The 27,748-nt window shown below is 39.3% G+C and overlaps 1 protein-coding gene across 2 annotated transcripts; it reads right to left on the bottom strand.

Moving 5' to 3' along the window:
- Positions 1 to 1,126: 1,126 nt before the first annotated feature.
- slc35d1 (solute carrier family 35 member D1) lies at positions 1,127 to 23,501 on the bottom strand. Of its 2 annotated transcripts, XM_018093569.2 has the most exons (12): positions 23,241 to 23,499; positions 21,049 to 21,082; positions 20,874 to 20,960; positions 18,712 to 18,779; positions 17,304 to 17,375; positions 14,691 to 14,759; positions 14,262 to 14,364; positions 13,106 to 13,198; positions 9,997 to 10,064; positions 9,413 to 9,491; positions 6,610 to 6,692; positions 1,127 to 4,725 (listed from the first exon to the last, which is right to left on the bottom strand). In XM_018093569.2, exons 1-12 carry the CDS (start codon positions 23,435 to 23,437, stop codon positions 4,617 to 4,619), a joined length of 1,062 nt encoding a protein of 353 aa, XP_017949058.1. In that variant the 5' UTR covers positions 23,438 to 23,499; the 3' UTR covers positions 1,127 to 4,616. The 2 variants fall into 2 exon arrangements, with proteins under 2 accessions (XP_017949058.1, XP_017949060.1); XM_018093571.2 differs by lacking the exon at positions 6,610 to 6,692 and having other exon boundaries at positions 23,241 to 23,501.
- Positions 23,502 to 27,748: the final 4,247 nt, after the last annotated feature.

Below are 27,748 nucleotides of genomic sequence, written 5' to 3'. Positions count from 1 at the left end.
GTAAGAAGTAATGTCCCCTCACAAGCATCTTTTTGTCATAGAAACAACCCCAATGATGACAGGGTTTCCCTATATTTTAATTCTTACATTTGTTTTACCAGTGTAGTTGCACATCTCTCCAACTCATTGATATGAGTCTTAAAGTCTAAAGCCCAAAACTGCACTGCATGCTCATGGTGAGACCTTACCAGAGACCTACCAAAAGACAAAATGATGGTTTCATCCCTCAAGTAAATGGCTTTTTTTTTTTTTCCAAGCCTACTTTATTTGCTTTAGTAGCCACTGAATGACATTGCCTAGGGTTACACAACTTGTTATCCACAAAAATCTCTTAAGTCTTTTTCAGTTTAGGAGACCCCCCAACACATTACCATTTAGTGTATAAATTGCATTTGTTATTTCTACTAAAGTGGCAGCATACTGCTTGGGAGAAGCCAAGATACTTCTAGTAAAATAATAGCGTATATTGTGATAGTGTATAGAGTATATTGATCATAGTGAAAGTGCATAAGGTAACAAATGGCTGCTGTTACAGGCTGCAGTTTGTGACTTACATCATCACTGAGCACCACCTGCCCTGTAGGATTATACAGATGTCTTATCTAAGTCACATGCGTGTGTGTGCTCACACATTTTGATAAAAGCATCACATCTGCAATCAGGTATCATGGGGCAAGTAGCACTCAGTAATGATGTAAAACAAACCTTGCAGCCTGTAACAAGAACAGCCCATTTGTTAACTGCATGTGCTTCCACTATTGGCTTTTATACATGGAGTTAGCTGCAACAATGATCTTGGCAAATTGGCAGAAACAAGAAAGTTTGGGGTGGGAGTGCAGACAGAGGAAAACAATCCATTATCTTCAAAATGGTAAATTATATTTAAGAAAATGTTTTTTAGCATTCCTTTATGACTTGACTTTCACAACAGTTCCCCTTTTAAAAAGCCTTGTTTGTGTGTTATGGTCACAGGACCCTTATGTTATAAATTGTGCGTGTATCAGAGGTGGAGCTCAGAACAGCTGTTGTGGACAAGTTTGCTGTTTTTCAGGGCTCATACACCAAGTTCATAAAATACAGCATTTCTAGTCTAATTCCATACCGTTAATACACTCCACACCTTAAATCTTTTCAGATGCTTTTATTTAAAGCATGTACAAAAACAGTTGGTACATTTACTTAAATAAAACCAGTACTACATCTTTTTAAAAAGTTCCTAGTCGTACAGAAAAAGGATAGGATTAACATTTGCACAGACAGCATGGTATACAAATAAATACTGGAAATAGTTTCTAAATGCCTTTAATAAATACAGATTATTACATAGCCTCTGGTGTTCTTTACACTTTCAGAAATACTAAAATACAATTGCATAAGGCAGAGTTCCAATAAAAATGCCAATCCCATATGGCCAGATTAAATAACACCCCTTTAAACTTTAAGAAAACAAATGGATTGCAACGTGAGGCCAGAAAAACTGTAGGAGTGCTCAGACCAGGTGGCATTGGATAGTGAAATACAGTCTCTATGAAAGTGCGGCACCAACCCAGACAACTGATGAGTCCCACGCTGAAGGGAGCCTGCCATGGGTTCCTCCAGTAGACAATGGCACATGTAACATGAGAAAAGTAATCACACAGAAATACTATAATACAGTATAATGTGCCCCACCAGGGTACTGTATTAAAAAAAATGACCTGGGTCCAGATTATATCCAAGTCAGGATTTTGTGCTTTATACAGAGCCAATGAACAGCTCAGGGACATACTAAGTACACAACTATGTCCATTCTACCTCCAGGTTACTGTATTCACAAATTGACTTGGGTCCAGTGAAAATAAAACATGATTAAACAGCTTGTGGGTACAGTACCCTGGTGGCAAAATGTGCATAGTAGTGTACCTTATATAGTGTTCTGGTAGTCATTTTGGATTTTGATGCACCAGATCCTGCACGAAAGATTCAGGCAAATCCTAATTTGCATATCAGAATTAGGCTACGAAAGTGTTAAAGAACCATTTGCTAAAAAATGTTCAACTTATGTGCTCATGTTATGAAAAGTCACGTGATTTTTTGGGATTCGGTTCAGCCAGGACACTTGGATGCGACGGACTAAAAATCCTGCTGGAAAATGCCAAATCCTGAACAGAATCCTGGATTTGGTGCATCCCTAGTTTATATTAGTATGTTCAGGAGCTGGTAAGATGGCTACAAAGTTGTACTATTTATGGTTGGTCTCCACAATATCCCCACAGTCAATTGTATACTGTCACTGCACTGACTACTAATGCAGGGAAACCCTAAACTACTGTCACCACCTTACCAGCTAGTAGCTCCCTTTGTGCCCAGAATCAATAGATGCAGCACACTTGCACCCCAAATAATCAGGCAAAGTTTAAATATGAACCTTGCTTCTGTACGCAATGTGTGAATGCTAATCCCCTGCTGACTGCATTGTCAGCACACACATCATGTTTATTGTTTTGGAAATATACTTTTCCCCACAAGACTGTGGACAAGTGCAGTAAAAAATTGACCAAGCTGCAACTACACTGTACATTCCAGTCAGTAAGAAAAAGCAGTTAAAAAGATACAGTGCCTCTAGAACAGTACCAAAAATAAAAATGATATTCATCAGTGCAGGTTACAGAAAAGTCATCTATGACCCCAGTCTGGACTTGCACTATGGGATTTTGAGAGCTGGCATACAACTAGTGTGTCACATTTTGAGCTCAATATTTTTAATGCAGTAACACACTAAAAATATACATTTGGCCCCATCCAGACTGCTGTGAAGACAGTACACATCAGCTTCCCTATCGCTGTGTGAATGAGCTGCATTTGGAAACTTTAAATAAAAATGACAGAGAAATCGCCATTATGTATTTCTTCTGAAAAAGAGGGGTGAGCATTAGCAATAATGTATCTTATTGCTAGTGCCGCACTGGGCATATTCTCAACCTGCAGCCACACTAAACTGAATTCAGCACCAAACTGCATACACAAGCAGTTGCACGCTAAACTCCGCTTACAGTGGCTGCACCCGGGCCGAAGCAATGCTCCAGGTGCACCCACAACTGTCAAGGTGTAGGGGCTGATACTCATCCTGCGTTTATTCACATTATGCCAATTCGGTCATTAAAACATTTGATACAATTATGGCAAAACACCGTTAACATGATAAAACATACTGATTTTGTTTTTAAAATACCTAAATCTTTAAATACTCCTTTTTGAGTGTATAATGTATACATTTTTCTCCTCTCTTTCCTGCTGTGTAACATGATTAGTGAGTAATACAATTCATTTTACTAAACGGATTCCATATGAATGTCCAAAAAGGCAGATTGGCACAGCTAAAACACAGCTCTTCTAAGCAATGCCTATGGGCCTCACACTACTCTTTCAGTAGTTTTTATACAGACATTTCTTAGAGCAACAAACCTCCACCTGTGACAGAAGTGTTGATGACAGGAAGGTTATGTATACTTTCAGAGTTTATATGATACATGTACAGGCTAGAAAACAATACAAACAAGTTGTAGCGCAACTGTATGTTTAGGGCCAGACCAGTACCACCTGAAACTGTTATAAAGGCAGACACAGGTGGGAGCTAGCTGAGACACCTGCCATTGAGCACAATTTTTGATCGACACTCGCTTGTTGGTCAGGGAACTCCCTGACATGATGTACAGAGCTGGTCCATGGCTAGTGTTGTGTAGCAAACACATAAACACTTGACTGGTGGTGCAGGCGATTGCTGTGAACCACTTTCATCTGGAGCACTGACCTAGATAGTGTGCACACTGTGAATCAAATTAAAGACCCTGCATCTGCAGAGATAAAGGCCTCAGCAAACACAGCCAAATCAAAGCTGCACCCCATATTTCACTGGCCTGCACAATAAAAAGAACCGTATTCAAATCTAGAGTATGTTATAGAAATAAGGAAAAATTCATACTGCCAATGCAAAAGCTACAGTTCACGTAACACAGAATAATATACTCTGCTGAAAGATGGCCACAAACTTAAGATGGCTCACTTATGTCACTTTAACAGAGAGGCTCATCATTTATGAGGAATCATAGAATAAGAAAATACGTTACTGCATACAAAAAGGGAAATTGTCTAAAAAAAAAAAAAAAAGTTTTAAAAAATACAGTTAAAAAAGTACACATTGCAAGGGCAGAGATGTCCAATACAGCTCCCATTATCTGCACTGGGAGTTGTGGCAATAGGTTGGCAATGCCTATTACTATACCTATACAGATACACTATGTCTCACACATGTATCATTTAGCAGACAATGAAATAAAGCTAGCCTTATTTACACAGCTGTTTGTGCACTTGAAGCCAGAGTGAAATGTGTTGCCAGTAACAACTGGGTTAAATCAAGCATTAAAAAAATACTTATTTTGTTGCTGATCAAGAATTTAAATATGTGTATCTCTAAAATCAAAATGTCTAAAATATATAGATATGTATATATAAAAAAGGCAATTATCTTTCAATTATTTCTGTCCATCAAATGTGCAAATTAGCAATAGCCTTGTGAAGTTGTACATGCAGTTCATGTACCCAGGTGAGATTGCACAGGGCAGGGCTGGGACTCCGGCTCACACCGCACTTTTCCCTTTAATGTCCAGTTTGGCTAACGATTCTGCCTGCTTGTTCATGTTCTCTTCTGTGAAGGTTATGTAGGAATATACCAGGCTTCCAGCAATACTGAAAAAAAGCAAAATAAACAGTGTAAGTATTTTGCATTTGTTAATGTATAAGGACAGCAACCAATTCTCATAATTGGCTTGTTCAGTTACAGGGCACGTTCACACAGAGAATAAAAAGGAATGACAAAAACAACGTCAATGATAATTAAATCATTCTAAAAGTATTATAAAAGTCATTTAGCAGGCTGAATGGCCAGCAACTGCTACTGAAAGCAGCCAGTCAGCTTGGTAGTGAGCTCTCTTCTAACCAAGACTCCAACTCCCACAATGCCTTGCATGTTTCAAGGGTTATAAAACTGGTAAACCACCATACCACGTCCAGGTAAACCCCATATGGTAGTCCTAACTATTTATCTCCAGCTATAATTTTTCAAAGGCTGGCACCTCTCTGCATGGTAGCATTTTTTGGTATAAGTGTCTCCTAACCAGGGCATTGGTTCCAATCACAGGGCTTAGCCCACCCCCATGCCATTAGCTTTTATAGCAGAGAGATTGCCACAGCATTGGTTCCACGGGCTTAATCCTTTCCTGCTTGTGGTTTGTCAAGTAGAAGACTGCCCACTGACCAACCACAAGGAAGTTTGTCCATTATTCCTGCAGAGTAACTGCTAAAGTACACAAAAAGGGGGGTTGTGTAGTTTAGCAGAGTTGTGAGAGCGCTCCAAGGCTAAGTAAAATATACAAATATACAAGCACACCGAATGTGCAACTGATCTGGCCAAATTAGCTGCAAACATACAAAAGAGAGGGGGGATTGATCAATGCACATTCCCTGGCCCCATTTCATAAATGATTTAGTGTCTATGCTAGCGCATGTAGCTAATTTGGCCAGATCAGTCGCACTTCCAATTCCTATTTACTTGGACTTGGAGTGCTCCCACAACCCTCCTTTTTGTGTATTTTTATACTTAAGCAGAGTTACTCTGCAGGAATCCTATTGGAAATTATTTAATTTTTAAATGATTTAAGGTCCAGTGGTCCAAATTACAGAAAGATCTGGAAAACCCTAGGTCTCGAGCATTCTGGATAACAGATCCGATACCTGTACATTGTTTCTGTAGCCAGGCAAACTGAAAAGAGAATACCAAAGCACAGAGAAAAATTGCTTTCAGTTACAATTTTATTTACAAATAATGTTAAAAACTGTAAGAAATGTATATCAGAAAGTTGCTTAGAAACACAACAATATATAACCAACAGTTAAAATCTTTAAACCCATTTAAAACTGAATGTAAAAAAAAAACCAAAAAAAAAAAAACCTCGTTTCGTACACTATTCGGTGCGTGTATGGCAAGTCGGCGAGACGACCGATATCGCAGGAGGCTGCTGATATCGGTCGACTCGCCGAACGGGCGTGTTAAAAGATTTAGATCAGGCGCCATAGAAGGCGCCTGAGCAAAATCTGCCTTCAGAGCTGAATCGGCAGAAGGAGGTAGAAATCCTATTGTTTCTACCTCCATATCTGCCGTTTCAGCCCTGAATGTTAGTGGGCAATTGGAACGATCTTTCGTTCGGTAGATCGAAAATCACCACATGTGTGGCCACCTTTACACTAGCATCTAAAACAATTAGTTTATTATTCACCCAAAATGTGTTTTTTTGCTTAAGAAATGAAAATTCAAAGCAACTTTCCCATATACAATGGTTTTTTTTTTAAACTCTTCCTCAGTATAACATGGTCAACTGTCAATGATATTTATTGAGCTTTATCAGCTGGCTAGCAACATTGTTTCAGGAGAACAGACAGATACTGATTCCAATAGGAATCACATTTAGAAATAACTATATTTTCTATAAGTGATATAAAAATAACTTTTGGGTGGAGGACCCATTTCAAAACTTGCAAGGATGGCATTAACAAATTGAAAGTAATATTCTGTACCTGATATTTAATCCCAGGAAGTTTGTCCATGAAAAAATATAATCTCCTCCAAAAAACATTCCAATGTATGTTATTAAAATGTTCTGCGGAAAGAAAATATATTACATATATTACCAGGGTGGCAGTCTGTATTTTTATATAAAATTATACATCATATACTCAGGGACAAAATTAATATGCCACACTTGCCCATGTATAGATAGTTACAGCTGCGATATATGTTTAGAGCACAGTTCGGGGAAACTGAACTGACGCTAACATACCATTCTCTCACTACTTAGGAGAGAAGACTCCCCTAAAATGATCTCCAAGCTATATGCACAAGTAAATTCCACCACCCAGCCCCATTCCAGGTGGCATACAAACAATGGCATGATGACATCCCTGGGCTAGGGAACGATCAATGGGAAGAAGCGACTGGGAATCTATATTAGTTTCTGATCAGTTCCAGAGACAGGTTGATACAACATAAATTCATCCTTAGAACGTACTATACCCCGAACAGACTGGTCCGTATGGGTCTAATGACATCCACCATATGCAAGAGGTGTGGAGAGGTAGATGGATCCTACTGGCACATGGTCTGGACCTGCCCCATTATCAGTAGATACTGGATTAAAGTCACAAGATATATGACAATGACCCTAGCCCTCCCTCCACTATGTCAACCTAAAATATGCCTACTAGGTCTTATAGACGAACTCATACCCACCAACTATGCCAGAATTATGGTAAGATCATTACTGTACTATGCAAAGAAAATGCTGATCATGAAATGGATGGCCCCCTTGCCGCCAAAAAAAACCGGGTGGATAGACCTTCTTAATAAAATGCTTCCCTTAATCAAACTCATGTACAAAGCCAGAGGCCAACCAAATAAGTCTGACAAAGTTTGGGGTGGTTGGTTAGAAACACACCTGATAAGATTACCCCCCCCCCCCCCCCCCTTCTTCTTTCTGTATGCCTATACCGGTTTATATGCAAAATAAGAGTTTCTTTTAAATAAAAAAAATTTTTTTTGCATCATATAAAGGATATGAGACAGCATATAAATCAACAAATAAGGAAACGTGCTATTAATTACAATAGAGAATTCCCTGCTCCAGGACTGGGGCATAGTAGGCATATGGAGCTGTTGCTTGCATGGCTTTAGTTAAAGAACACTGATCATAAACATCACAACATTGGAGGATTTCCCTTCACATCTTTCAGTGCTTTGATCATAAGTCTAATGATCCCTGGGTAAGATACTCCTAAATTTGGCCAGTCCTGATCCTATTGTCTTCATCAGGGTTCAGTCAACTGGAATCACCCAAAAACCCATGTGAGTGTACAAAGCATTTTCCACATACTTATAGTGCTGGGCGGTATGACCAAAAATTTATATCACGGTATTTTTCAAAATTATATCGGTATCACGGTATTTTTTTTTCCCCCATGCATGATTAGGTGACCACCCCAAACACCCGCCACCCGCACCCCCCCCACCACCCCAAACACCCCCCCCGCCACCCCAAACACCCCCCCATCCGCACGCAGCCCTCCCACCCCCCCACCCCCTTCACATAAATATAACCCCCCACCCCACCCCATCCCACCCCCCCAAACACAACCCCATCCCCTTCACATAAGTATAACCCACCCACCCCCACCCCAAACACCCCCCCATCCCCTTCACATAAATATAACCCCCCACCCCACCCCACCCCCCCCAAACACAACCCCATCCCCTTCACATAAGTATAACCCACCCACCCCCACCCATCCCCTTCACATAAAATATAATTACTGGCCAGGCACCCCCGACAGCTCACATTGGTATCCGACTCTGAATGCGTCCTAGCGATGGCGCTTTTGTAGAGTGTGCGCGCTGACGTCACGTGCGCGCTGACGTCACGTGCGCACCCGGAAGTATTCAGCACACCGGTATGGGGGTATGTCAAAAACTTATATCGGTTTCAAAAAAAAAAACAGTGATCGTTTTTTACCGGTATACCGCCCAGCACTACATATTTATGTATGTATATTTTTATTTATAATGCGCTACTTATGTACACAGCACTGTACAGTAAAATACATTAATACAAGCAGGGGGTTATTTAACAAAAATAGATAAATACAAAGTATAATAATAAATACAAGATACAGTTGCAATAAGAGTAAGAGAGACAAGAGGATGGAGGTCCCTGCACCGTAGATCTTATAATCTAGATTATATATCTCAATGAATGCTGTTAAGGGTTGCTAGGGCTGCTAACCCTAGCCCACTTACCTAAAGCTTCATGCAACAATCTGGTTCATGGGGATTTAATTTCAGTTGCACAAGGATTTTGCAATATTCCCCGTGTTCAAAAATGAGCCCCAGTTTTCCCACTGGGGTCTATAGCAATATACACAAGTGACTTGATATCATTTATAGTTTACCTACAGCTTTTTTTATATATTGTGTGTAGATACTGGTCAGTGTCACTGTGTTACATGCCATTTTTCACATGTTGTGGGCCACACCCTGCAGCTCTTTGCACATAAGCAAAATAATGCATTTCACAGTATTACAACCAGATCTAAAAGCAGTGTGTAACTTTATTGGCTCATATAAAAACCAGGCATAAAGCTAAGCAACCTTTCTGAAACCTAGCCTTCTACTGCAACACATGATATGAACCAGTAATGATAACCCCCCCCCCCCCCCAGCAGCCAAACCTGGAGTTCTGCATCCACTAGTTTTAAGATCTAGGCCAAATATGGGTGCACAGTACATGGACACATACACTACAAATACCTGCTTAAATTATATACTTACTTTAATGCAACCAACTATCGTCGTTGTCAGGGCTGAATTATAATGAGTGCAAAGGACCGTGGAATACATTAGAATAAAACTGGAGGGAGGAAAACATAAAAACAATTAAAAAAACGTAATAAATGCCCGTTATTGTTATTATTTCATCCCAAAGAATCTAAAATCCATACCAATTTTTTTGTGGTTTCTGGCAAAATAATTAAGATACACTGCTACAGCAATTGTAAGTGCCAAGAGCCCTCTTTTCTGATTTGCATTATTGGTTGAGGTTGCCATTGTCAGGGACTTTGCATCACAGAAAGAAAAAGTGCACCAAGAGTGCAGGGATGCTCCCATCTACACTATTCTTGTAAATGTATATGTAACATACACTGGTTAAGCTTATACCTGAGTGCAGGTATATGGAAATGGCACATTTTGCACTAATTTGAATTGACACTAAATGGGTGTCATATCACCTGCATTATCTTGTACAGCAATTGTTAATTTTCGTGGTTATAAATGTATGTCAGGACAAGTAATCAATATAGCAGTTTTTTGTTTTTGCAATTTTAATTATGAAACACTGTAGAAATGGAACATACCCCATGACACATGACAGAGTGAACTCCACAATGAAGAAGAAGTCCCCCCATCCTTCATATTCCATAACCTGAGGGAACAAAACAGAACACTGGTAAGATACATCCATGATAATGACTCAGTAGAGACCAGTGTCTTATAATCTGGTGAGGATTTGGAGCTTCGTTAATTCAACAACTGTAATTATGGAAAGATTTCCAACCTCAACAGAGTGTAAAAAAGAAGGAACTTGGGGGGGAGGGGGGGTGCAGTTCTCAGAGTCAGCGTAGTCTACAATTATAAATGTACTTTTTTATCCAGACTGCCATGAAATGAACTTGTTTAAAGGACCAAAAATATGAAGTGGTTTTTTATGCATTTAAAAAATCTTGCCAAACATTTTTATAAAGATGCAGTTGTGCAGCCATTAGCGAATCAGTCCTGTTATGCTTTGAAATGGCAAAAATTTGTGAAACACATCATAAATGCCCTGCAACTTTTTCTTGTACCCACTGCAGAATACAAGGGATTCAGTACTTCAGAACCGAGAAGATAAACTGGGGTCATTTGTCAATATGAAATATCTTATTTGAACAGATATACACTTTAATGCATTTATCTTCACTTTATTGTTTTAGTGGTCCTTGTAGTTTCAACAGCTGGTTGCCTATTTGAAAGCTACAAACTGGAGAAATGCTTAACAAAAATTTAAATAATTAAACATTTTTAAAAAAACTATAAGTAAGACCAATTGCAAATTGTTACAGAATATTACTCTCTACATTAAAAGTTAGCTCAAAAGGTGAACAACTCTATATACAACATAAACCTGATTTCAATTCAAATGTCAGGGGGCGAATAAAGGGAACTTCTAGGAAATATATTTTGCCCAATTGTGGCAGACTTTTAGCTTACCAAACTGCCCAAGCAATATGCATTCTGGGCATAGATCTCTCTGGTGTCCACCCCCTTACTCCTGCAACCCAAACATATCTGTGCGAAGAATGGTTCCACCTCTGGCACACGGGAGATTAGTCGCCCGCGGCAAAACTCCCTGTTCGCGGGCGACTAATCTCCCCGAGTTGCCTACCCCTGCCTTCCCACCGGCGAACATGTAAGTCGCCGGCGGGATGGCAGACGCGGCGGCGCGATTTTGCGGAGTCTTTTTCGGCGAATTGCTAATACAATACACACTTCAGTAATGCCAGTGTTAACTGGGTTGTATGTAGAATAACAGCCTTGCTAAAAAATAACTAGCAATCATTTCAGAATCATGCTGTTTCCCCCCCCCCCCCCAATTCCCAGACCTCTAATAACCATACTTTTTCAGTCTGTGATGGTAAGAGTAACAAATCCTACTATAGAAAGCTAAAACAGAGCCCCTTTCAAGGAATGTAGTCTACCAGACCAGCAGGACAGTTCTGCTTGAAGGAAGGAGGTTCCAGCTCAATAAGAGCTCCCTGCTCACTGTCAGTGCATTTGAATGAGGGGGGGGGGGGGGTCTTTTTTGAGAGAGACTTCATTCATGTGTTTTACTCATTTGTTATAGCCACCATATAATCATTTTTTTTTCCTTTTTAAATCTTCAAGAGCTGGGTTGCTAGATCATGCGGTTAATAGCTAATCCACAGCTACAGCCTATAACATGTATCTAAAGTTTTGCATTTTAAACACATAATTTGGCCACAGCAATCACTTCACTATACATTGTTCATGAAAGTCCATTTTAAAAAGATGTATGGCAAGAGGAATGGAGCAGGTTAAATATTTGCAGCATATTGAAAACTACAAATGTAATAATCTATAACAGGGCTGTCCAACTGGAGGCCTGCTGGCCAAATGTGGCCATTGGATGTAGATTTTTATGGCCCCCAGTCTGCTCAAAGGCTCCACATACTTCACGATATGACATCATTATTTTAATATAACCTGGCGCTCCAACATAGTGTATAAAATATAATTGGCCAATTACATGTAATAGTTGGACAGCACTGAGGTATAGCAATCATTAAGCAGTTAGCATGTATTAATCTGCTGTTTGAAAGTTGTGCATTACTAGACATAAGGATTCTTAGAAGGCTTGCTTTAGAGACATATAGCTCACATCCCTCCACTGTAAAATGTTTTATTGATGGGGGGCAGCAAGGAAAAAAAAAAAAAGTACCACAAAGACTCCTTTGCGACAGAGCAAGCAGCAACAAACTGCCTATAAGAAAAAGTTAAGCTCTGTAGCTTGTATACTTTAAACAACGCTCTCTTTGTTTGTTTGCTCAGCAGTTACAAGCAGCGCATACAGCAATGACAGTCTCTGCTGGCTTCAGTACAATGCCTACATTCAGTTTAGTGCTGGCTAGTGGCTACTGCCGGGGGAGGAAAAAAATGGATGTATGTTTTAACAGCAAGATTTTCCAGTTGCTGAATGTAAACCTCAACAGCATTATAAAAATCAGCTTTATGACTTGCTTGCTTTCTATCACTTTAAAGTCTGGGGCCTGTAAACCACTACAGGATCAGTGTTGTTAAACAAAATTGAGATATATATATTTTATATTATATCTGTATCCTAGAAAAGCAACACACTGTTGCCAGTCTTAAATTTCCATAACATTCAGGGAATGATGATAGCACTTGTATTTTAGCAACAGTTCAAACATTGCTGTAGGGCAATGCTGCTTAACGTTTTACAGGTTAGGGCAGTGGCACATGGGGATTAGTCGCAATAAATCTTTACCATTGGGGGCGACTAATCTCCCTGACATGCCATCCCACCAGCAAGAATGTGAATCGCCGGTGGGATGGAATACACATCGCTTCGGTCGTCCAAAGTTGCCTCACAAGGAAACTTCGGGCGTCTTTGGAAAACCAACGTATGCCATCCCACTGGCTATTTACATTCTCACTGGTGGGATGGCATGACGGGGAGATTAGTCGCCCGCAATAGTGAAGATATATCACGGGCAACTAATATTCCTGTGTGCCACTGCCCTTAAGGGCTGAGTATTGCTAATATCACAAAGTTGAGTGGGTTGGGAAATATATATTAAAAAGATGACACGTACAAAGATGTCTGTAGAGAGCTTAAGTAGACTGGGGCTATAAATTCTCTTGGGGGCCACTATATAAAAGCATTACCTTGTCAATATCTCCAGTGACGTATGCAATTCCCAGTGTAGGCAAAATCATGAATAATGCATTGTAATAAAGAAGACCATATTTCCCAAGTTCCTACAGAAATAAAGAAAATAAAATTCCTTTGGATAAATGTATAAAACCAATAAAAACCAACATCATATCATTAAATTTTCATTTTAAGCTTTAAGCCTTGAGTATACATATTATGACTGGTAATTGTGAATTTATGACCAAGTGTGTCCTTAGTGTGCCACACGGAGTTCAGCTTAGTGTGGCTCATTTTCTTTTTGCCAGGGGCGGGTCAAGCAACCCAGTAGATCACCTTGCCCCTGCACCTTCCCTGTGCAATGCCTTTGGGGAGAACAGTGTGCACTGTTGCCCCAAGGGGGGGTATATCCTTGAAAGATCATTTGGAGACTTTGCTAAATGAGCTGATGAATGGCCATCTTAAATTACAGAGCAGATAACTGGTCTGTACTTGACACCAGAAATATATTAGCTGGTGCTAATTTGGCTGGCTCACAACTGCCAGGTCAAGTATACAGTCTGTGGTTTAGTAAATAATGGTACAATGGTACTTGTCCAGCTTTCTAAATATAAACATGGGCAGGGCAAATATGTTCACTGCGCAAATAATTTTGCACTGCATACATTTTCTAAATGAGCCCCACAGAGTGGATTTTGGTGCAAAAATGCATATATGTGAGTTTCAGCACTGAAATGAGCTTTATGCATCTGCACCAAGGCCGACACTGGCTGCAGAAACAGGGAAGCAAAGATGTGAGCAGAAGTTTTTAAGCGCATCCCAGCGTGGCACTAATATAAAGAGCCGCAAGTTAAATTTAATGTTTATATATGAGCCCAACAAAATCATATTACATAGGCATGCGCCCCTGACAAAGACCCTGTTTGACAAAGTTTACCATTTACATATTCCCTAGGTGTAAATTTGAACTGGCAGAGGAACTTTTATTATTATACAGCACTTAACAGGTAATAGCTGACATATAATCTTTAACTTAGTACAGTACATATACCAGTGCTGTCCCATGGTCCCTTTCTCAGTGTGACTTTCCTACAGTCAGTATACACTGCAAGTTATATGCCCAACAGGTCACAGCCTTAGATATGGTATCAATAATAACACAATATTTACCTTTGAATCGAGTTTCTGTTTTACATAGGCCCCATTTGCAGCTGTTAGAACGTCATTCATTAGGATAAATATGTAACCTTCAAGGTCGAAAGCTAGATCAGCACTAAGAAATAAAAAAATTATTGGCTATAACAAAATTAAAAAAAAAAAATACCTCTCTCTCTAGGGAGTGTTAAGTATTACATGGAGGTCCACCTATCAGCTGCAAGACAAGGACAAGTTTAGGATGTATGTCTACCCTAAAAATATCCTTTTCCCAGCATAGATCAGAATTGATCAAAAAATGTTTTCCCAGTGTATATAAAAAAAAACAGTTTAAATGACAAGATAACATTATATATACATATATACACAGCAAATTCTGTAAGAACATGGAGTCCACATAACTTTAAGAGCTATATCATAAATAAGGGGAATAAGGGGACTTACCTGGCAGCAATAAATGCTCCAATTATCATAGAAAATACGGTCATCTGAATGCTGCGGGAAAATTTTTTCCTGTAAAAATGATAAAGATAACAAATGTAACTCATGCTGGCATTGTTTGCGCAAACCAACAAACATTTCATGGAACTTAAGATTTAAAAAAAATAAAAATAAATAAAGCAGAAAAAAATACTAATTACCTGCTTCAATTTATAAATTTAAAAAAAAAAAAACATAGTATGGCTTCTGCTGTCCTTTATATGGATTTTTAAACAATATTCTAAATCAAGATTAGTGGTGTAACCAAATATTACTGGGCCCTTCAGTGAAAAGGCTCCCCTGAAAACATTAAAGGGCTTGTTTTTTTAATAGGTAATGTTTTATTGTTTTTTTGTTGTTTTTTTTTAAACCTAAAAACAAACAAAAGCAAAAAAAAGGAAAAGTAAAAACAAGAAAAAACAAAGTACAGGTCTATAATAAGATGAGGTACATATTACAGTTTGGTTTTGGCAAAGAAAACTTGGTTGGTATAACAGTCATTCTGGTTGTTCAGCTAGCGTCTATTCCGTTATAGTAGGTCTTATACGTATACATATATTAGAAATGGGGGACTACTACATCAAGGATCTATCCAGGAGATTAAGGTCATCAGTATATGCAAAGTGGGGTGTCACATTTTATGTTAAAGAGCCTTGTCCACCTAGCCCGGCCTCCCACCAAGGGCTTCAATTTTTTTTTAAATTTCTTTCGGGAACCTCTGGCTAGTAGAGTAAGTTTGATGAGGGGCAAGGTTTGATTTACCAGAGTAATCCAGCTTTGAACTGTGGGGGTTTGGGTCCCATTCACATCATTGCAATAATTTTCCTTGTGTAGTATAAGATCATTTTGTATCTAGTTCTTGCATGGTCGGTATTTATTTTAAGCCATAGAGGACTCAGTCGCCATAACCTGTCTACCGGAGATGAGTTCCAGCGGAGGGAAAGGCTAAGTGGGGAGTGGTCTGACAGGGCTTGAGGTAGATATTGTATTGTGTCGACCATGGGCAATACATCTGCTGAGGCAAAGGCCAAATCAATTCTAGAAAGGGATTTGTGGGTAAGTGAGTGGCAGGAGAAAACTCTCGCTGTGGGGTTTTTCCATCTCCAGACCTCTGTAAGGTGGAGAGCGACCAGGCCATATTTAGGGCTTATCCATCTTTAAATTAAATTTAAATATGACATAGACGTTAATATTCTGAGACAATATGCAATTGGATTTCTTTATTTGTAGTTTTTCAGTTATTTAGCTTTTTGTTCAGCATGTCTTCATTTTGGAATTTTAGCAGCTATTGCTACAGTCTTGTTAACCTTAGCAACCAGGCAGTGGTTTATATGAGAGATTTAATTATAAATAGAAGCACTGAATAGAAGGATGAGGAATAAAAAGTAACAATAACAATAAAATTGTAAGCACACAGAGAGGTTTTTTGTTGTTGGGGTCAGTGACCCTCATTTGATAGCTGGAAATATGTAGCAGATTAAGGCAAATACCGTATATACTCGAGTATAAGCCGATCCGAATATAAACCGAGGTACCTAATTTTGCCTAGGAAAACTGGAAAAACTTATTAACTCGTGTATAAGCCTAGGGTGGGAAATGCAGCTGCTACTGCTAAGTTTCAATAATCACAATAAAAACCAGTAAATTACATAAATTGAGGCATCAGTGGGGTATATGTTTTTAAATATTTATTTAAAAGAAAAACCGTAAACTAGCTCTGTAAGCGGAGAAGAGGGTCAACAAAAACAATATGAGTACTACCCCATGCTCAATGCGCATTGGCAAACTGGCAGCAGACCCAGTCCCGGAGGACACGTAACGGAGAATAAGTATTGCGTGGGCCAGGGCACTGGAGGGTCTGGTTGCAGGTGGCCTAATTTGCACACAAAGGACAGAGGGTGCTAGTCTGGAGGGACCCATGGCACCCGACTCGAGTATAAGCCGAGGGTGACTTTTTCAGCACATTTTGGGTGCTGAAAAACTAGGCTTATACTCGAGTATATACAGTAATACAAAAACTAGAATACATAATAATGAAGACCATTTGCAAAAGTTGCTATTAATAGGAAATTATATAAAATACTAAAAGGTAAGGTAAGGTTAAAGTGAACCACCCCTCTAAGAGACAAAATTGAGTTTTCCAAATAGATATTCTGCTTTTTTGTGGAGTATCTGGAATGCCGCCTCAGGGTATCATGGGATGCAGAATCATTGGTCAGTCAAAGCATCACTTGACCTACTGTACTTACTGGCCCCCCCAGTAGTCATATCAGTTTGGCCAAAATTTGATTTTTTTTTTTTTTTTACCAGTGATATTTGGGTTCACCAGTGAGCCCAGTGTATAGGTGGTCATTACAAAGTCTGAAAAGGTACTCAGCTACCTCTTAGCAAATAGACTAACCACACGGAGTGACAGATTTGAATGCGTTGTTCATTAGAATAAGGATTTCTTTTTCAATAACTATAGTTTGCCTTATGAGTAACAAATGGCAAAGAAAGTGACGTTTCCACCTGAACCATACAGAATGCATGCGTGTACATAGCATCTTTCAGTGATCCGGTGAATAACAAACTTACTTTAGCAAGAAACCCTCAGCAATCATTGTAAACAAGATCGAGAACCGTCTAAGGACTGTGAACATTGGAAGACTGCAATAAGAAGAAACATTTTATCATACAAACGAATCAATGCTTTTTCATTAATATCGGATGTTAGCCCTGCCATTCCCAGATGGCAGGCGTTTTTGTTGAAATCAGCCAAACCTCCTAACCAAATCTGTGGCTACTTTTATGTTATGGCAAGTCCATTTTCAATTTATAATCTTACATTCATGGCAGGTTTAGGATTAGTAGTCCTGACTGAAATTTGTTAGTTATGATTAAGGAAGTGAAGTCCTGTCTGAACTAATGAACAAAAGAAAAGTGATCATTCATACAATTTCAGCCCATTTGGGCCAAGGGACAATCAGCCAGGTACCACACAGGTCAGTCTGTGAATGGCCACCTTAAAGCTAGTGCCACACGGGGCTGATTCTCAGCCAGCGGAAAAACGCAGGCCAAAAGCCAATCTAATTTAGCGTGTAAGGTAATGGTAACATCCGTACTATCTTTGACACCAGTAGCAGGAGTAGCTTAGGTTTCCCAAAGAAGCAGGTATAGAAACCTTATCAGATCTGCTTGTTCTATCACATTTAGGTAAACAGTGTAATCGTGTAAAACTGCATTGGTGGGCATTTTTGTCAATTATGCATCTACATAGCAGTGGTAAGTTTATCACATGCCAGGAAAGGACATTTTTTGGCTCCTTTGTCATCAGTGATTTCACATGGCCAACAAAACACCCAGTGCATCCTTGAAGATGTAAGTGGTGCTCTAAAGCTAAAGCTATAAAGTTTGAGGAATAAGATGTTATTATGTGTATTACTTCTACTTGTTGGCATAGTGCAGGCTGAGCTCCAGTATACTCAATAAAAGACTGATTAACCCTGGGCTTACTGGCACCAGTGCAGTAACCTATACCGACTCAACCAACCACTAACTTTAATCAGTCTACTGAAGATGTGTGTGACTGACAAAAAAGCATAATGTTTAGTAGATTAGCTTCAATAATAATTTTGAAAAAATTACTGTAGTCTAATTTGCTCCATATTAGGAAATGTACCTAAAATGGCTCATTCCTATTTCTTACAAAACAGTAGTTCTATTTAAGGCCGAGGCACCTTATAGCAGAGCATTGACATCAACGAGTTTATATCACTGCAGGGCCAGGAATGCCTAACAAATGTAATTAGCAGACTGGTTTAGATAAATCCACTCCATAAGTGGTTATAATATATATAACATGTATATATAAAGGTCATGCCCTAATTAGATGTGCATAAATACTTTAAAAACAGAGTGCATGGGATTAGGTATTCCTTTAAGTCTGTGTTCACTTCAGTCCACTGAGTTTATAACCCTGTATTAGGTATATAAATAGACATACTTGAGCTTCTTTGTGCTGAATAATCCCGTTACTTGATTCCCAAAATACAGAAGAGGTAGAGGAAAAGTCTGGAATGGGAAAAAGATAAATAAATGAGAGAGAGTCAGTGGCCTGTTACAACCCAAAAGCAAAATTGTTTCTAAACTGACACTAAGGGGCTGATTTACTAAGACACAAATTCCAACCGAATTGGAAAAATTCCGATTGGAAAACGAACATTTTGCGACTTTTTCGTATTTTTTGCGATTTTTTCGGCGACTTTACGACTTTTCGGAAATTATCGCGACTTTTTCGTTACCAATACGATTTGCGCGAAAAACCGCAAGTTTTTCGTAGCCATTCCGAAAGTTGCGCAAAATCTTGCGATTTTTTTCGTAGCGGTAAAACTTGCGCGAAAAGTCGCGCCTTTTCCGTAGCGTTAAAACTTAAAAGGCGCAATGTTTCGCGCAAGTTTCAACGCTACGAAAAAACGCAAGATTTTGCGCAACTTTCGGAATGGCTACGAAAAACTTGCGTTTTTTCGCGCAAATCGTATTGGTAACGAAAAAGTCGCGATAATTTTCCGAAAAAATCGCTAAATACCGATCATTACGAAAAAACCGCAATCGGACGCATTCGGCCCGTTCGTGGGTTAGTAAATGTGCCCCTTTGTGTCACAGCAGTTTGGTTAAAAATGTCTTTGCTAAATAAGCTTAGTAAGAGTGACTTGCTATTAATTGCCACTAGCCGGGAAACTAGATATCCTATGCTATTTAAGAAGCATGATGGGGAATGTCAAGCTGTTCTGAACTACAATTCCCAACACTTCCAGCCAACAGCTAGATAAGCCTCTTAGGTTTAGTATACAATAGTTAACCCTTTTCTATAAAAGAGGTTGACATTACATCCCATAACATCGGTGGATCCGGGTGGATCCAATACTTCTGGGTGCAGGCACAACAAGTAGATTTTAGTCCATTGTCAGGCTGTGCTTATACACAGCCTATTTCCTTAAGTTAGTGTCAGCTTTTATTTCCTCTTGAATAGAAATATGAATGATTTAAAAAAATATATAGTTCTAACTATCCAAACTACATTAAAGATTCTCAATAATTTTAAAAGTTATCTGCAAAGATAATTTCTGCTGAAAGCCGTGTTTCTCTATCCTTTTCGGTTCTCTAGTTTTCACTCGTGAAACAATGTAGTAGAAATATGACAAGTTTGTTAATCTGCTATCTGTTGCTAAATAGTTTCAGGAGTCAGAGCAAGAAAAGCAGAACAAATAACTGGGAGACAAATACTGCATTTATTTGTAATTACATGTACAAATAATTCTAAAACCCCTATAAGTAATGTATACTGTTTTAAGTTTTTCAGCGCAGAACCTTTAAATAAAAATGTGAAGTTAAAGTACGACCAACATGAAAATAAAAGCCCATTACAAAGTTGAACAGAGTACTTTTGTCTGTAAAATTCCTTAAGTGAACTTCCTCTTTAAGCTACAGGAGTAATCTGTTAAAACACGTATTACCTGAATGTGACCTAAGGCAAGTCATTCAACATTGCCTGAGGCATGACATCTACGATTCCTCTACTGATCTGATAGAAACTAATCAAGTTAATCATCCAAAATTAGAATCATGCTTAATCCTAAACATTATAAAGCTGTCTGAACAATTTGTTCTAAGGCAAACTGCTTATGGTTTGAGATCACAGATATGACTTCTTAGGTATGTTTAATATACTGGCTTCTGGGGTAATGAACCAGCATATACAGGTAATTCTACACCTCTGTATGCATTTGGTGTTCAAAATATACTGCACAATTTATGCTAGGCATCTTGCAAGCTAGCATTTTTATTCATAAGCAAAAACAGACAAACAACAATTGCTGGGTTTTAAAGAATAGTTTCATTCAGGCACACTTTTCATATGTTTATATTACATCACATCATTTTAGGCTGCCTGTGACTCTAAGAACTCCTCTGATTTGCCACACTGATTGACCATATACATAAAAATACTAGTGTGCACCAGGCACATTATAATGCACTGTGCAGAGATAAGGTATGTTATAAAGAGAGAGGGGGAGGAAAAGAGAGTAAAAATAATACTGCCATTTTATTATATGTATTTATGACACTGTGCAGCAATAAATATATAAACAAGGTGTGCCAACGTACCTTTCGAGGTATGTGCCTGTCAAAATCAGGAAAATGGACAACCCTCAGTGCCTTTCCCACCCATAATACAACCACAGTGGCAAACATCTGTAGAAAACAGAAGAGCATTCAGTGCTGCCAACATACAAGGCTGATAATGAAATAAGAAAAACTTTACTAGCAGTGTTTCACTGACCTGGCCAAGTCCCACACATAGTGAGGAGGGAAACCTGCAAGAAAAAAAATAATTTATTCCATTAGCATAAAAACACATAATAAAAGTATTTTGGGGGTAAATACATTTAGAACATAAAGCATTTGTGCTCTTTGTATCTATAATTTCAGATAAGATGGTATGAGCCTTTGGCCCAGGTGTTTTCTTAGGTAAACCTGTTACAAACATGGACCCTCTAACACAATCCCCACTTCTGGAGTCTAAATTCTTCAAGGAGCCTTAATTTGAATTCCTATTTTAAAGCTCTAACACTGACAGATCAAATTATGTTGATAAATGGTGTGCTTTTTGCGAGTGTGAGAAAAAAAATATGAGATTGGAGCCCATCTGGCATTTTATAGGCCACACCTGGCCCAGGAAAGACCACTGTTTGGTCTTAGGCTACACGTGAACCTACTAAATTTAGATGGTACTCAGTAGATGTGAGAGATGTTAGAATAAACAGCTTCTTTTATGTAGCACTGCTAGAAACATGGCTCATCTGCCAGCACTGGGCAGATCAAAACAGAGACCTATTATGAAAGGATGGGAATTTCCAACCTCGCTGATAAATATGTAACGGAGCCCTTGTTCACGCGTGCATATTTGCATTTATAAATAAGTTATTTGTATGTTATAACAGTGGCTATGACAGTTTGGTTTAAAGTTCCTTTTGTGATACATGTCAGCAAGGTTGCAGATTTATGAAAACACTGTGATATTGCTCTTCCTCTGTGGCTGCTACAAGAATACACAGCACAACAAATTCTGGCCCAAGCTCACCCTAGTTGACCTTCATGGTGGGCCCTGGTTTGGAGGACCATGATATCTTCAAAGAATGGTTCACTAGAGATGACTTAATACAGATACACCTATAGGTATGGGACCTGGTATCCAAAATGTTTGGGACTGGGGGTTTTCCAAATAAGGGGTCTTTCTGTAATCTGGATCACCATGCTTTAAGCCTACTATGAAATCATTTAAACTTTAAATAAACTTAATATGATTGTTTGCCTCCAAAATGGATTAACTATATCTTAGTTGGGATCAAGTACAAGACACTTTATTAATACAGAAAAAAAGGAAATCATTTAATTTTTTGAATTATTTCCAAATAATTCAATACAGGAGAAGGACCTCCCATAATTTGGAACTTTCTGTACAATGGGTTTCTAGATACACAAAAACTGCACGCACCACAGAAACCTACATATTGTAGGAATGAGTTGTCTGTGCAGATACAGCTTTCCTGTGCATTAAACCAAACTGAATATATGTTCTCCTTACGTATGAAACAAAACACTGTGTTGAGTAACTGCATGTTCCAGATGCCCTCATCAACTGTACCGAGCTACTGAATATCGCTATCCTAGAGACACATACTATAAAAACTATACATTTTATGTGAGCAAAGCACCCTGCTATTTTAAATGATCAAAGGCTCTGATGGGGCCGCTGCTAAGAGTTTAACAGCACCTAAATTAGATACACACATAACAGCATTCCTGTGCACTGGGGGCCTCTCCTTGCTGGCTGCTGGATGTAAGCGACCATTATTCTATCACATTCTCTCACAGCCTCTGTCGTTTCATTAAGGCAATATCAGCTATATATATTAAAGGTTGTTTAACTGTTTGAACACTACCCGAGACCAATTCCCCAATAATAAGTAAGCAAATGCTTTGTTGTTCTTAATTGATGCATAGAACACACTGGTTGCAAAATAAATACATAGAAGGGAGTCTGAGTTTTACTCACAGGAGCACCCCCATTGGCTACTGCTGGCTGCCTTACCCTCGCCTGCCTGGCATCACTCACTGTAATGAGCAAGAGACTTCTCCAGAGAATTTTCAGATAGGAATTATTTAAAGAATTCCAGCAGCAGCACCACCCCCTCCAAATAAATATCTATTTTAAAATGAAAAAAAAAGTCCTAACTTTCTTTTTAAAACACTTTCCTAGTAGGAATGAAAAATGTCATCCAGTGTTGAAACCTGAGCGCTAGATGCCAAGCAGCATCCCTCAGAGGAGCCCAGGGTAGCTAGTTCCACACTGACTGAAGCTGCCAGCGCTGCTCAATCAACTCCCTCCCTTATCTGTTCTCTCCGGCTGAACTTTGCCTCCAAGTTGCACAAGAGGCGAACTGCCCCCTCTCCCTGCAGGGATCCCGCTACCTGCGATTGGTCAGCACGCTCTTGTTCACCACCACGATGAAAAACGAGCTCACGCCGTAGAAGGCGGCTGCCAGCAGCTTGATCAGCACCGTCATCGTTTCGGCCGCCATCCCCAAACCCTCATCCCTGTATGCTGGGGGCCTCGGGGAGGCTTCTCCTTTAACCCGAGCATGCTGACGTCTACCGACTTCCGCCATGGTAAGGAGGCAGTGAGAGGCAGTGGGAAGAGGCAGGCAGGGGGCGGTGCAGACACAAGTGGGTGGAAAGGGTTTCGGTGAGAGGGACTGTGAGTGGGACTGTGGGCGTGGGCATGGGCAGAGCGAAGGGAGGGATGGGGATAATACGTTCATTCTGTGCTGGAGCTGGCGGTGCTGTATAGACTAGGCTAGGGAATGACTGGAGGGACAGGCTTGCCTCGCACAGGGGGCTCTGGTTCTTGGCAGAGCAATGTTAAATTAGTCCTCTCCAGCGCCCTTTTATGATCTACCGCTCGTGTCCTGGTTCTTCCTAAATTACCCGCTACTCTGTTGTTGGCGTAGGAGACTGTGTGCACAATTATTTGTGATACTACGGGATATCTCCCTGCCTCTCAGTCATTACTGTCTCCGTCTCACAGTGTAAAGCTGGCACCCTGGCGGCTCTATTTCCCTGTTGTTGGAGCAATGTCGGACTGGCCACAGGGATACCAGGAAAACTCCGGTGGGCTCGGGTGTCAGTGGGCCCTCCTGCTTCTAAGCATTTAGCTTAATTTATAGACATTTCCTACTTTTCTATGGGAACAAATCAACTAAATATAAAGAAGAATAGATTATAGTTCATAAAGACTAAAAACAAGAAAATATAGAGGTTGAGTGAGAAGTGGATGAAAAATAGTCTGACACTGTGTTGGTGTATAATTTCCAGGACACCTAAGTCCCCCAATACAGCCTTCCCTTTGGTAAAATTGGGGCACTTGGCTAATATGCCTACACTGACATGACTGCCATAAGCTGAAAGGCCAAGGATTCAGGGCAACCAAAATATATGGATATGAGAAAAACTGCACTTGTTCCTGATATGGTATTAAAGTTTCTGTACTTATTAAAAGAGAAATTAAAGCTGAAGAATATAGTATATGCTGTTGCTGTATCACTGAGCATTCATTGGCATTTTGTGTGTTACTGCAGTTCTATGGAAAACAATAGTAACTAAATGCCTAGGAGTAAGCTCAGTGGCACCAGATCAGGTAACCAGTATTCTTTCTCATCCTAACCTTAATCACTCGATCAATAAACAGGCAACAATTGTTAGTGTTAAGGGGCCATACACAGTGTATGTACTGGGGTACCTGGGGCCCTCCAAACATGAGTGCACTCGTCACTGTGACCCCTGCCACCACCCCTCCCAGCTTTGGATCCCCCAGCCCACTGTGTAAACAGACGAGCAGGGCTGTCTCAACAAAGTTTGGGAAATAAAAACTACATGGTGCTTAGCTTGATGCTTTTTTTTTGGCCCTTTACAGCAACTTTTAGCCATATACATGCCAGTAAGATCACTGCAAAAAAAAAATAATTATGAGAATATTTACCACAGACATTTCGAGTAAGATCACACAGAAAATGAAAAACAATCATATTAACCAACTCCTGACATGCCAGTAAAATCACTCTAGAAAATAAGTTGTACACAGATTAACTCTAAACATGCCAGTAAAATCACTGCCAAAAAGGACACAGCATATAAACCCAAACATGCCAGTAAGATCACTGCAATAATAGATTATCAGTGCATTAACTCAATACATGCTGGTAAGATTACTGCAGAAAATGGACAATAAACACTTTACCCCCAGACTTGCCAGAAAATCATTGCAGAAAATGGATACATTGAAATTATTAATTCACCCATGAGTGACAAGCAGTATGCTATTAGCTTTTCTTCTTGCTGGTACTCCTGTGCTGCTTGCCCTGCTCTGCCTGAAGCACTAACATAAAAATTAAATGATGAAAGTATGTTCCACAGTGGAATACGCGGCCATCTTTCATTTTTCTCATCTCCTTTGTTCTGTCTGCAAGCAAGTGGTAGGCAGGGCCTTGCATTGGGGGCCAGCAGGGTGACAGACGAGGTACCAGCAATGGGCAGGTGGGGCCCAAAACAGAAGCACTTGATCAGCAGGGGATTAGAGGGCCCAGAAGGGAAGCAGAAAGGCAGGCTGTCAGGGGCCAAAATATGTAAGCTTATGTGCCTTGCCAAGGCTCCTAATTGTAAATGAGTCCTACACTGCCTATAAGCATTATATATATAGTATATAAAGTCTGTAGTGCAAATAAAATCTAGTCCCCCAGCAAATAGAGTGACTGTGTAGGAAGACCATGTTGAACTTACAAGCTCTAGAGAGAAAGGAGGGAGCTTTTAAGCCCCATCTAATTATCCTACATCTGTAAGTAGTTCCTTGTTCTAAAGACTGAATGGCATCTAAAATCAATATTTGGCTACAATTTGTACATGAAACACAGAAAGAAATCATCTCAAGAATGTGGGTTCGACTAAGCTCTGGCACAAGGATGTTTCTGCTTCTGTCACAGAGAGAAACAGATACAATTAATTTCATCATACAGTTTACAGCAGTGATCCATTACTCCATAAACTGCAGTTAGCTGAGATTTCCCTTTTCTAATAATGCAACCTTTTCACATTGAAAAGTGTTTGCGTCATAACTTGCTTTGTAAAACATGTCTTATTAACCAAATCTACATTTATCCGAAGATTGTTTTGTATTTTATTTATAATTTTGCCCTAAAGGTATATGTCCAATGCTTTTACGTTACCTTTATGATTCCCAATGTTCCCCTAAGACAGGGCTGCGATATTTGGGCAGCAGGAGTCCGTTAGCATTAGACGCTATAACTGACAGGTTGGGAAGGTTAGGAGCTTCAAGTAACACTTAAAAAAGCAGCCTTATCAGCGAAAAACAACCAACATGACCTATAGGTAACTTTTTAATATTTTTTAGTGTCAGTATTCATGTCACTGTGCACATGGACTTGAGGATGAATATGTGACATAGCCCTGAATCCCAGGTTTAGATGGTACCTTACAAATTAAAATTTAATGGGGAAAAAGGCAAATGGCAGAGAAAATAAAGACAAAAATAAACAATAAATACAGTCATGTGAAAACAGAATTCAACTTGATCACAGGAAGAAGCAAAGAAGGGCATTCCCACACAAGCTGAATCGCCGCAAGTAATATAATTTACTTGTGATGGTTCTCACATTAAGGAGATTTGTTGCCCACACCAGCACAGATTTAAAGCTGGGGACAAATTTTACTGTGTGCCATCACCCTGTGAAGTCTGGGAAGGGATTTAAAAACTTTTCAAAACAATTGGACATCAATCATTTCACAGATCCAAAGATAATTTAGTAGAAAAGATTTCAAACTACTGGTAATTTGTCCAGGCAGTATCAGCAAATTCAGTCCAAAATTAGAACCCATATTGCTGAAAGAAGTAAGAACCTTAGAAATGTATCAGGGGACCTATAGGTAGCTAGGACATCTGGAACAATGTGTTCTGGACAGTTAAGAGTTATTTGGCCACACTACCAAAATACATATTTGGCAAAAACCAAAGACGCCATTTTACAAAAAAAACTGCTATTAACTATGAACCATGAGGTGGACATGTTATTGCTTGGGGCTGCTTTGATGCTTTAGGACCTGGGCAGCTTGCCATTATAGAATCCACAATGAATTCTTAATTTTACCATAAGATTTTTTAGGATATTTTAGACCATCTGTTAATAGATTGGAGTTCATCCAAAAATGGACCTTATGACATGACAATGACCCATTTCAGACTGAAATAAAGAAAAATAGGATTCTGGAATGGCCAAGTCAAAACGTGGATCTCGATTCCATTGATATTCTGTGGGGGGTGTTTAAATAGGCCGTGTATGCAAGAAACCCCTCAAATATTGCACAACTAAAAAAATATTTATGGAGTTATAAGAAATGCTAGCCATGCTTGTTTCTGCCAAAGAAAGCAATTCCAGGTATGAAAGCCAAGGGTGTATCTGTTAACTTTTGGTTCAGTAAATTATTGCAAAGTCAATTTCTCCTTTTTTGTTTATCCTCCTTTATACATCACCTTTATCTTTATACACTGTCTGAATGAAGTTCAAATATTGATAAGTCAACATATGGTACTGGGTGTGCTTACCTTTTTACATGACTATATAAAAAGTTCATTTTTATACTAGCACTGCCTACTCTATTCCCATGACGACAGGAGCTGCAGTCATTACACAGTCATACAAACACCTCAGTTAGACCTTAGATGTTAGAGTGCTAATGGAAAGTAAAGTGAAGGGGTGTGAAATGTGAGGAAATAGAGGGGAGTTTGAACTTGGAATTTCACAACTAAGGGAAGCAAATGAAATTATATGATGAATAAATGAGCACAATAATAGGGTGGGGTAACAATTCTTTAATTTTGGGAAGCATTCATTTTCCTATTCATCATTTTA

This window comes from Xenopus tropicalis, chromosome 4, assembly GCF_000004195.4.
Source record: "Xenopus tropicalis strain Nigerian chromosome 4, UCB_Xtro_10.0, whole genome shotgun sequence".
Taxonomy (NCBI): domain Eukaryota; kingdom Metazoa; phylum Chordata; class Amphibia; order Anura; family Pipidae; genus Xenopus; species Xenopus tropicalis.
The sequence above is the reverse complement of the archived record's forward strand: the minus strand, read 5'-3'. Positions and strand labels throughout refer to the sequence as shown.

Bases quoted from the DNA above. Each gene is read 5' to 3' on its own strand.
- slc35d1 (XM_018093569.2), bottom strand. From the start codon at position 23,437: ATGGCGGAAGTCGGTAGACGTCAGCATGCTCGGGTTAAAGGAGAAGCC. The intron at 18,780-20,873 runs GTACGTTGGCAC...TTCCCATTCCAG, and splicing joins ACAGGCACATACCTCGAAAG to ACTTTTCCTCTACCTCTTCT. The intron at 9,492-9,996 runs GTATGTTCCATT...TCCTCCCTCCAG, and splicing joins ACTCTGTCATGTGTCATGGG to TTTTATTCTAATGTATTCCA.